The sequence below is a fragment of the Mugil cephalus genome, chromosome 10 (assembly GCF_022458985.1).
Source record: "Mugil cephalus isolate CIBA_MC_2020 chromosome 10, CIBA_Mcephalus_1.1, whole genome shotgun sequence".
NCBI classification, from domain to species: domain Eukaryota; kingdom Metazoa; phylum Chordata; class Actinopteri; order Mugiliformes; family Mugilidae; genus Mugil; species Mugil cephalus.
The window spans coordinates 4,977,147-4,988,244 of NC_061779.1; the positions used below are offsets into that span (position 1 = coordinate 4,977,147).

The 11,098-nt window shown below is 39.9% G+C and overlaps 2 protein-coding genes across 4 annotated transcripts in view; both read left to right on the forward strand.

Moving 5' to 3' along the window:
• Positions 1-3,053, forward strand: part of nup93 (nucleoporin 93) — a 29,531-nt gene extending 26,478 nt beyond the window's left edge. For all 3 annotated transcript variants that reach the window (XM_047596241.1, XM_047596240.1, XM_047596242.1), the window contains one exon: positions 1,042-3,053. In XM_047596241.1, the coding sequence (XP_047452197.1) occupies positions 1,042-1,152 (111 nt within the window). In that variant the 3' untranslated portion in view covers positions 1,153-3,053. The remainder of the gene's footprint in view (positions 1-1,041) is intronic.
• A 2,388-nt stretch (positions 3,054-5,441) lies between these two features.
• Positions 5,442-10,378, forward strand: zpd (zona pellucida glycoprotein d). Its single transcript, XM_047596255.1, has 10 exons — positions 5,442-5,700; positions 5,824-5,875; positions 5,969-6,076; positions 7,419-7,627; positions 7,722-7,879; positions 8,060-8,174; positions 9,439-9,566; positions 9,648-9,831; positions 9,948-10,053; positions 10,210-10,378. Exons 1-10 carry the CDS (start codon positions 5,680-5,682, stop codon positions 10,329-10,331), a joined length of 1,203 nt encoding a protein of 400 aa, XP_047452211.1. The 5' UTR covers positions 5,442-5,679; the 3' UTR covers positions 10,332-10,378.
• The last annotated feature ends 720 nt before the right edge of the window (positions 10,379-11,098 follow it).

Genomic DNA, 11,098 nt, shown 5'->3' on the forward strand with positions numbered 1-11,098 from the left:
TTTACATGCAACAGAGAAAATTGAATAACTGACGAGAACATGTCCTCCTCCTCCTCCACACTAGGTGGCGATATGTGTCTTTTCAGCAGGTTAATTCGGCCCCCTTTCCAGTTGACCTATTACATCATATATTAAACAAGTTGTTCATTTGGTGACCGGCATTTCAAACAACAAGATAAATAATAATACATCGTTTTAATCTTATACGTAATGTGCTACTTATAGTGCAGATAAGATGCGTGATATCATTCAGGTGGTTCTTCTACCAATTCTGTTTACCTAAAATTTAATTTAAAGTTCACAAAGAATTGTGCTTTACATGTCTAACTAGGTCTTTACTATGAGTTAAGAAGACTAAACCGTTAACTTACTGTGTGGTTTGTGCTTAAATAAAACAGTCACAGTAGTTTAAAGCTACCATACAGAAAACATGTCTCCCCCTTCTGGCAGTGACAGTAATTACAATGCACCACTGCATGCGTATGATGTTTGCCTGCAGTCTACAACCTCTTCTCTTCTCTTTCTGTGTTCTCTAATGGGGAAAATCCACACCACCACCAGCATATTTTTTTTTTATTTTTGGTTTTATCCCAGTTTTAATCTTGATTAAACTGTAATCTTTCCTCTTCTTTTTATCTGGAGCTTCAGAAACGATTTTATTCTTTGTGACCATCAGGGACGTCGAATTCAATCAACAACACACAGTTACAGTCTTAACTCCACCATCTTCCACCATCTTAGATGCTTCAGGCTACTCCGTCTTCTTCCATATGGCTGCTCCCCTCTCTTGGTGGTTGATTCAAAACTCCGAAATACAGCGAAATGCCAAAAGATTCACGAATAGCTTAATCGGCATTTGGTAAACTTAAATGCGTAGCTTTATTGAATTTCAATTATATATAGATCTAGATTTTGCCTCACGTTGATGCTCATTAAAGGATATAGTATAATATACCAGTCTTTCCAAGTTTGCTTTGGAGTACATTAATTTGTATGTTAACATTTCTTCTTCTTCTTCTTCCTTCTTTCTTCTTCCAACAGCAACTGCGCAGCCAGGCCAGAGCTCTGATCACCTTTGCCGGCATGATTCCCTACAACATGGCTGGAGACACCAACGCAAGACTGGTGCAGATGGAATTACTCATGAACTGAGATCAACATCGACACAAACTCACCTTCCCTCCATAAACCTCACCGAAGGCCCAGGCATCCACACACTCGCCCATGTCTGCCATTCTGTTTGGTACAAGCTACCGCGTTCATCAACACTTATTTCACCCATCTGTGTTCCCGTTATGTCTGTTGGTTTTGTTCTGTTGTTGTTGTTGTATTTTTTTTCCCCATTTTGTTGTTTCATATTTGTATCTTTAATGATTTGGAATAAAAAAAAAAAGTTTACATTTCAGTTGTCTTTTTATTTTATAACATTTAATGTCCATTACATTTATTTTTATTTCATTTTGCCTGATTTTGTTTAAAGATTCATTAATTATATACTGTAATTGATTCGTCTACTTCAAAAGCTAGAGCCTGGGCATGATTTTAAAATTTTCTTTCATAATTTTTCCATTGGTTATTCTGCAACTGATTTTATTTCCTCAGTTCAGGAAGTTAAGAGTGGAATTATTCCGCTTTGTGAGCCCATCTAAATGAAGGGTTTCCTTCGCATTAACTTCCCCCAGATGTTGATATACAACAACTACATCACTTCACAATCCGTATGAGTTTAGAGCGTTATAAACTAACGAAATGTTTTATTTCTTTCATTTAATCATTTCATTCATTTTAAAACCGTATCATATAGGAAACAATGTTCAGAGAAACTAGAACATACGAGTCAACAAACGCTAAACTTTGTCATCATGTGTTAATTCAGCTTTAACTGGATTTGTTTCTTGAATGGGCACCGAGTGAGATGGAGCCCAATTATTATTATTATTATTTTTCCCGATGATACAGATTTTAAGTTGTTCCTCACAGTTCTGAGTGTCGCCGGCTGCAGCCATGAATGTTTCCGCAGGCTGTAGTGTGGTAACTGTGACACATGCTGTCCCCCAGGCAGATGGTCTTCTGGCTTTGAGCTCGGCTGAAGGACTGCAGGGATATTTCTGCCTGTATTAGAGGGGCGATCTCTGGGGTAACAAAAGGAGGAGGGTGTTTTGTTGTTTTTTTTTTTGCTTTAAGACAAGCTGCTGAACATGTTGTATTGGGCCAGATCACCAAAGTTTTGCATGTTCTGTGGAAATCAGCTCGTATTTTCTCACTTTTTTGGCGCCTTTTTAGAATCTCCCACCTCACTTTATGTTACTATGGCATAAACCACCGTGTCTGTCAGCAACTATTTAGACCTCCATCCTAGCAACTGCAACCTACTTAAACTGACAATGCTGCTGACGGGCCTGCCAAGGCTTGGTCCAACATGAGGTATGAGGTTTGCAAGAAACAAACACCCTCCGTCCCCTCTGTTAAATCCGTGGCCCGCACTCTCTGTCCTTCAGTCTGGCCTGAGAGAACACAGATGGAGGCTCGTTCTGTTTTGGCTGCTCCACATAACTGTGTCTGAGAAGTTCATCTGTTACCACGATCGGAGATGCTCCGAGTTCTACGTCGTCCTCTACGTTGCTTTTGTGCTGAAGCGTTACTTTGTCTTTAGGGTGTTTTAATATGTATTTGTCAGGGTTATACGAGGCTTTATTTTCGTAGCTGGTGGAAGGCGTTTAAGCTGTTTATATCCACGTGCTTCGGCGTCGAGGAGACGAGCTGCCTCTCAGGTGCGCGTGCTGCAGCTGGTGTTGTGAATCAGGCCGACGACAGACACCTCCTATAACCCGGCTATTTCACAACACCAGGGTGGCACCGCACCACTGCCGACGAGAAGGAAGAACCACGACGCTGCAAGTCGGCGCTACAAGTACAATTTGTAGTAGAATCATCAGTTATTTCATTCCATCCATTCTTACCGCGTTTTTCTGCCTTACTTTGCCAAATTGTGGGCTAAATTCAGCACTATGATGTACAGTATCTGTCAGTTAATAAAGAATACTTTTAATTTACTTATGTATTTTTTCTGTTATATTTTAATTTGAGGTTATTGCAGTAAACATTATACCTCGCGAGCAACTTGTAATTTAGAGGTGTTTTGGGGGCTTTGCGGGGAAAAACTACTAAAATGAAAGAGGACTTTAAATGCAATTTAAAATGTGGTTCATGAGGCCAAGGTCAAAAAAAAAAAGAAAATACATGGCTCCTTGAGGTTTCATCAGCAGGAAGCAATTTAACAAACTGAAAAGCTAATTAAATCTGCCGGCAGATTCTCTGGATCAGCACAAACCCACCTCAGCACACACCTTCATCACAGATAATGACACACTTGATGATAGGAAACAGAATTTCTTAAAGCAAATTGCTAAATAAGAATCTTGACCTGAAGTTGTTAAAATACAATGATTTGTTTAATCAGTTTGATCCCAGAACCGTCAGCATTTTAATTTCCAAATTCACCAAAAAAATTATCCTAAAACCTTCTTTCAGGTTTCATTTGTTTAAATTCTTTGCAAAAGAATCAGTTCTACTCACGAAAAAAGAGAGATTGATACTCGTTTTGAGCTAAATCAATGCTGATGGGAACCGTGACTGAAGTCAGCTTTTATCTCATCACTCCATCTTTACTTATTACTGCTGCTTAACGCTACATGTGGAGATTTGGATGGCGTCATATTCATGTTATTGGATTTTGTTTTTTTCTAGGCCTAAAATTTAGTTTGGCTGGGGTTTTGGCTTTCTGTTCTTTGTTCTTGTTTTTCTCGGTGATGGTGAAAAATGTTCAAAATTCCCTGACATCTGCGTCAAATGTGTTCATGCTTAAACAGGCAGGTACAATAATGCCTCTGCTGGACCCGGCAGGGGGCTGTTTATATCTGGACCCCTTTAAAGTCTTGATTGGAGGTCATTTGTCAGAGAAGGAGGATGCCTGCTGCAGGCCCGTCTCATCAGTAACAGCTACACTTTCTGGCTTTGCCCTGTCCCGTCGCAAGCAGATGGTCTTTACCCAAACACGGTGTCTGAGAAATATGGACTCCAGCCTCTGGGTGTGATGAGTTGGCGCAATAGGAAATGCAGTGACCCACTTATGGCTTCCCCTTGAGACGCTGTGATACTCAAAGACCTGATATGACCTGCTCTGACTTCACACTGACGGCTTAACCCTTTGACTTCCACATTAAGGAATACGAATAAATATCATTCATTTTTAATCTATATTAATAGCGTGCACTGCAAACTGAGCATTTTGACAAACCATCATTAAAATGTTCACACGATTGTACTGATTCACACAATATAAATACTGAAGGTGTATGATGTATATTTTCAAGCTGTTCAAAACCACTATAGCTCAGAAAGAATAAAAACCAAAGCTTAGATATTTGCATATATATAATGTGTTCACACTTTGGCAAATTTGTGTATCAAACTGAATGACTAGCAATGGTTAGAAAATGGGTTCAAATGAGAATTTTTAAAAGCATTTTATCGTCTACTACCACTGCTACAAAAAAAAAATCAACCGTGTGGTTACAATGCCAGTCAGAGTGTAGAAATACACACACACACACACACACACATATATTCTTGTGTCCACGATTTACCAGTATTTTTGCAGTTTGCACAGGATACTTAAACTTAACAATTACTAATTGAATATGCAGAGATGAGGCACAACATTATGACCAGTTTCCTAATATTGTGCAGGTCTCCCTTGTGCCTCTAAAACTAGTTGTGACTCACCAGAAGGTGAACATGGGTCTTCCCACAGATACTTTATCAGTTTGGGATCTAGTGAATTTTGGGGGTTGGGTCAACACCTTGTGCTGTTCTTCAGGTTTTGTGTGCGTGTCAAGATGGATACTGCTGTCATCAAGGAGTGTCATTGCCATGGTGAGGGGGTGCCTGGTCTGGTCTAGATGGGTGGCACATGTCTAAGTAATATCCACATGAATCCCAGGTCCCAAAGTTTTCCTGCAGATCATTGTATTGTCACAGATGGTCAATATTATTCACGTCATAATGTTGTGGCTGATCGGGAAAGGGTTTGTACTGTAAATGAGGATGAGGTGAACTTTATAAAGTGAACCACTTTGAGCTGACAATGCTGCCACCTAGCGGTGAAATTAAGATAACGTTATCCATGATACATAATATAAATGATATTCTAAGTGGATGTAGCTAGAAAATGGAAATCATAAAACAAAATAAGAATAAGACTTTAATATTATTATTATCATTATTTTTTACGGTGGTTATTAAAAAATAAAGTTCACATATTCGTTGACAAAGCCCGGTAAATGGATCATTTCGACAAATAAATTAATTCCAAAAATACGTTCATAAATAAATCAGCGCTCCCGGTCGATAAACGCTGCCTGTGCCCCCGGGTGCTTGGAATTTTTAGAATAACATTTCTTACGCATGATTTGTTTTATTTCGCCAATTTAACGCACCACACGATGCAAAAACAAATAAATGGCGTGATTTAATCGCGTTTAAGAGCACGGATGACAACCCGGCCCAGCAGGTGTTCCTAATTGGAGAGCAGCAGGTGTTGAAAACGAACACAACAGAGGAGAAACGTCCCGTTTGACTGCACATACGGAGTTTAAAAATTAATATATCCTTACGGCAATGAGACTAATCGGCTTGAAGGTGGGTGTGAACACATTTATTTTGCATTTACGTTTAAGGCAACTAAGCTACATGGAGAGATTTTTATTCCGCACATTAAAAGAAAATGGGGTTTAAAGTGGAATCATCCCCTCTTCAAACCAGCTCAGCCTCGTCGTCGCGCTTTTCCTCGGCTTCCAGTGCCACTGGGTGGAAGGTAAGGAAAGGGAGAAGGAGAAGAGAGTCGCGGAAGGCTGAGGTGTGTGGCAGCATTTGCAATTATTAAAGCTGTTTTCAACTGCATCTGTAGGAGTCTGCAGTGTGGCGCATTGCACTGATCCCACAAGGTGTGTTCTGTCCAGAGACCAGAAAAGCTGCAAGTGTGCCATCGGATTTTATGCTGACCACTGTGACAGAAGTAAGCGTTTTGAGTTAAAAAGAAAAAAGGCACAACCCTGAGTTAACCAGTTAACATTAGTATGTTAATAAGATTTTTTTTTTGCTCCTTTGATCATTTAAATTTGAGATTAATACACGCCAGTGAACATTAAAGCATAAAAAAGTAAACCATTCATGTTATGTAGCATATATGTAAGTGCAATATAATCTGTATTTTTGAATGGATGTCCAAAACTAATGCCAGTGAGGTCCAACCGTGATCAGGGTACTTAATTCCAGTGATAATATTGGCATTAAATTTTTGCTGAATCTGTGGGAAAAAAAAAAAAAATATATATTATATATATATATATATATATATATATATATATAAATATATATATATATATATATATTTGTATATATATTGTATAGATATTTGTATATATATTTGTATATATATTTGTATAGATACTAACAGAATAACCTGGGCTGCATGGACTACAAGTTTGTTCAAACCCAGTGTCACCCCCCGACTTGTTTTCTTTAATTCCTCCTTAAAAGTTTACTTTTAAGATGATTTTAATATAAAGTCCACGACGATCAGAAAATCTTTTTCATCTTAAATGTGCAAAGCTCTGAGGTGTGTTTGGGCTCATCATCCAGCTGCAGTATGAATCCTTCCCTGTAAGGATGCGAAACAGAGGAAGCGGCGCATCTCTTAAGGACTGAAGGGCTGATTCTCCCAGGGGAGAAGTTTCTTTAGTGCAGCTGTAAACTAGGAATATTCCCACCACAGTGTTTCACTGTGGGTTTGACAGCCTGCGCTATAGATACATGACGGAGTTCTCTCTGGACTGTCATGCTCCGTGAAATGCCGGTTCCAAGTGTTTAGTTTTGATTTTCCTCTTGGGGAATGATACGACCTTTTTTCCATTTTGGGCGTCTGAACTGTGCTTTGGATGCATCTGGTCAAAAGGGTTTTGTGAGCCTTCTGAGAAACTCCCTTTTTTTTCAATGCAGAGATCAGTAATCTGAGGCACAGTCATATTAATAACAACTGAACAACAGAACTGAAAATGAATGACAATACATTCAGGTTGATTAAATAAACCAGTGTCATCTGGATGTGTAGAGGAGGAAACATCAGAAGCTGGATAAAAACTAGTATATAGAGCATAAAATGTGATAAATAAATAAATGAAAATCACACTTAAGGTCATTAAAAAAATATACAAAATGCTGAGACAGTAAAAGAAGGACTTATAAACCAATAACTCAGATGAGTGGTTGTCACACACACACAAAAGGCTTTGAATGGCAATGAATCTCGAGGATACACATTCCATATCTTTTTTTTTTTTTTTTCCCCTCCCTCACAGATGCACACATCAAAGTCATGTGTGGCAACGATTACATAGCAATCAGAGCGGCAGAGGATTTCTTCAGGCATCACAACGTGCCCCTGGAGTCCCTCCACTTACCAAACAAGTCTTGTCGTGCTCAGAGGGAGGTCATCGACGGTGTGCCGTACTACATGTCCAGGGTCTCCAAAGACAAATACCTCACCTGTGGAGGCAAGCTCCTTGAGGTACAGCGGGATAATTATCCACTTTAAATACCAGCGTCAGCCTCGTACAGCTATAGATCATGTTTTATTTTCTTCTTCTTTTTTCTTCTTGCAGAAAAACTTAACCCACATCTCATATTCCCTGAGTCTACTCTCGGAGCCTCAGGTTTCTGGAAACATCATCAGAGATCCGGTGATTAAGATGGACTTCACATGCGTCTATCCATACATCAGAGAAGTTAGTCTGACTTTCCCAGTTGTCCCCTTTTCCAGGTAAAGGAACATAAAATGTGTGAAGTATGAAATGTAATCTTTGACCTAATAACGCACACATAACCGTCCATAATACGTCTTTTCTTATGATGCATGTGTCACTGTTCAAGTTAGAGCCTCCTGAAACTTCTGTGTTATCTTTCTCTCTCTGTGTGTGTGTGTGTGTGTCTATACCGACAGTGAGACTGTGATGCGCGTTGAAGAGCTCGATGCCACAATCCAGATGATGCTGTACACAAACCACACTTACGCTAAGGCCTACACCAGTGCTCCCACCATTGAACTTGGAGATAAGGTGGGCAGTCGGCTGAATTGTGTGGATTTGCTGTTGAACCTGCAAAATCTGATAGTTGAATATCACCAGAAGCATACTGAGTGGCTTTAAACCTCTAGAAGGTACGATATATGTCTATCAGTATATCTAAGAGCACCTCATTTGTAGGTGCTGGGCCAAAAACATGAATCCTTACTGAGGAAAAAAAGGTTGAATCCACACACTGTTGTGCTTCAGTTTCACTTCATTGTCATGTAACGTGCCTCCAGTCAATAGTTTGGGCTCATATTATTTATAGTACACTGACAGGAGAAGTAAACAACATTAACCACCTTGTGACACTTCAGTGTTCTGAAACGTTTGGTCCTGGCATTTATTCATGTGGATGTTACTTAGACATGTAGCACCCACCTAGACCAGACCAGGCACCCCCACCCCATAGCAAAGACACTCTTGATGGCAGCAGGATGCAGCCTGACACAGACACACAAACGGTTGGAGCGACTAAAAAAACATGAAAAACTAGACAAGGTTTTGATCTGGCCTCCAAATTCACTAGAACCCAAACTAATCAAGTATCTGATGGATGATCCTGAGAGGCCCTTCAACCCATATGACCCAAAAGCCCCCACTTAGTAGTGATGTGTGGATTGATACTGAAATATCGATATTTTCGATACCAGGTCTTTACGCTCAAACATCAATTCTCAAATCAAAATATCGATACTTTTGATACTTCAGTAATTTGAGGTAATATAGTAACACAGTGGAAAGTAACTAAACTATTGAAGGTTAAACCACAACACAGAATACGAGGCATTTATGATGAGGAGGACAGAAGAGGAGAGAACAGTGTCACAGTTAAGTAGATGCAAGTTTTCTTAACACTTAAACAATAATTTATTTTAATGGTCTTATTAATGGTTTTTCTTTTGTTGTATTAGCTCGGCTATAAAGTAAATGAGGCTGCCACCTCAGTGTACTTCCAAGTTTGAAATAAATAAATTACAAGACTAATAAATGTCTTGTATTCTCTGTGAAGCTTTGAATTGAACACTACCAGGATTTACCAGGTGTATTAGGATGTATTTACACAAAGTACCGTTAAAAATAACAATCACCTATGCTCTCAAAGTGTGCTCAGCATTTGTTAAATACAATATGTCAAATGAGACCCCAGTGCATGCTGGGAGACTAGGATCAGCTCGGCCTATCATATTAGTGCTGATTGTGGCTTCAGATTCATTTTACCTTTGTTTTTTTTTTTAATCCGTCTTTTGTGTAGGTGTACGTCGAGGTGAAGGTGATGAAGCCTGAAGATTTCTTCTTGCTCATGATCAATAAATGCTGGGCCACACAGTCCCCTCAGCTGAACACTTCGGAGGCACTGGTCCACACGCTGCTCCTGAACGGGTTAGAACACCTCTTTCTACTGACATCCGTTTTGTCCCGCGAGCTATGAACTCCACACCTCCTTTGTCCTCCTCGATGCAGATGTGTGCACGACGGAACCGTGTCCTTCCTCAACGTGACCGACGCAGAGCAGGGACACAACGGGGGAAGCTCCACGGTTCGCTACAGCTTCGACATGTTTCGCTTCACAGCAGAACCTCACGACCTCTACCTGCACTGCACTGTGCAGCTGTGTGAGCCGGACGACCAGAAGTCCTGCACGCCCGTGAGCTCTCGGTCTTACTTACTTTCACATCTAAAGATGCTCTTATGAATGAATTATTCAGCTAAGTATCAAAGGAAGCAGCATTTATTGGCTCATTTTTCCATGTTTCTTTACAGAACTGTAATTCAGTCACTAAACGAGAGGCAGTGAGAGCAGACCCCACGCAGGGCCTCCTCTCGTATGGACCCATTAGGATTGAAATGCCAGACAGACCTCCATCCAGTAATGTTCATTTTCTTTAACATTCCTTATACTCTAACGCTGCCTCCTTATGAGCAGGGATATTGTTGCATGTTCTGATGCTTGTCTGTTTTCTCTGTAGGCCTCACTGTATTTGATCTGGATACCATTATACTTTATATTTCTCATTTATTTCAGGCATACTGACGACTGTGGTGCTGCCCGTAGCAGCTGTCTGGATCGTGGGCTTCTTCCTCATCCTCCTCATCTCCGTAGCCAAAGCAGGCAGCAGGAGATTAGCGCAAGTGGAAGAGCAATGACGACAATGTGGCTGCGTCTGGCAGCATAAATAAAACTTTGAAAATGATTCATATTGTCTTTTTATTTCTGTCCTAACTTTTTAATATTTCTCAAAGGAGTGTCACCGGTGACCTTACATTTAGACTCCCTATTAAACTTTGTGTTGGTGTAATAGGCCTTCTGGGTGCATGTTAATTAACTCCACTAAAGGTGGAGATGTAGGTTAAAAGGCTTGAGTCTGACAGTGGCATTGCCCGGTGTAGATCATGTTGGAGACGATGAAAAATAATGAAAGTAAGAACTCCTGGAGCCCACTAATTAAACTCAACATAATACTAAAAGGGAACCTTTGACTTGGCAGCAGATTTGCAGGTGCTGTTCTGTATTTGGTGTAAAAATCCTGCTTTTCTTTTCTTTCTTTCTTTTAAACTGGCTCCAACTTTTACTTTTTTCCCTTATGCATCCAGTTTCGGTCAAAGTGGGTAGGTCTGTGACTGACATGGGCCCCCAAAAGATAGGTAAAAGACAATTATTAAAGCATCATAAAAATATATATATATATTTTTAAATATAATAAAATGTAGTAGTAAAACAAGTCCTGTCTGTTTTCACATGATTTTGGCTGTAAAAGTTCCACTAATCCAAAGGTAAATGATATTGACTAACCACCCCCACGATTTTGCATGAAATGGTTTTGTCCTGCATTTTTGGAGAAGTCTGCATTAATGTAAACATATCTTGTACGTCGCATGTGACTGTTGCTGGTGGAGAGAGAGCTTTCAATGAG

Bases quoted from the DNA above. Each gene is read 5' to 3' on its own strand.
- zpd (XM_047596255.1), top strand. From the start codon at position 5,680: ATGAGACTAATCGGCTTGAAG. The intron at 7,628-7,721 runs GTACAGCGGGAT...TTCTTCTTGCAG, and splicing joins GTGGAGGCAAGCTCCTTGAG to AAAAACTTAACCCACATCTC. The intron at 9,567-9,647 runs GTTAGAACACCT...TCCTCGATGCAG, and splicing joins CACACGCTGCTCCTGAACGG to ATGTGTGCACGACGGAACCG.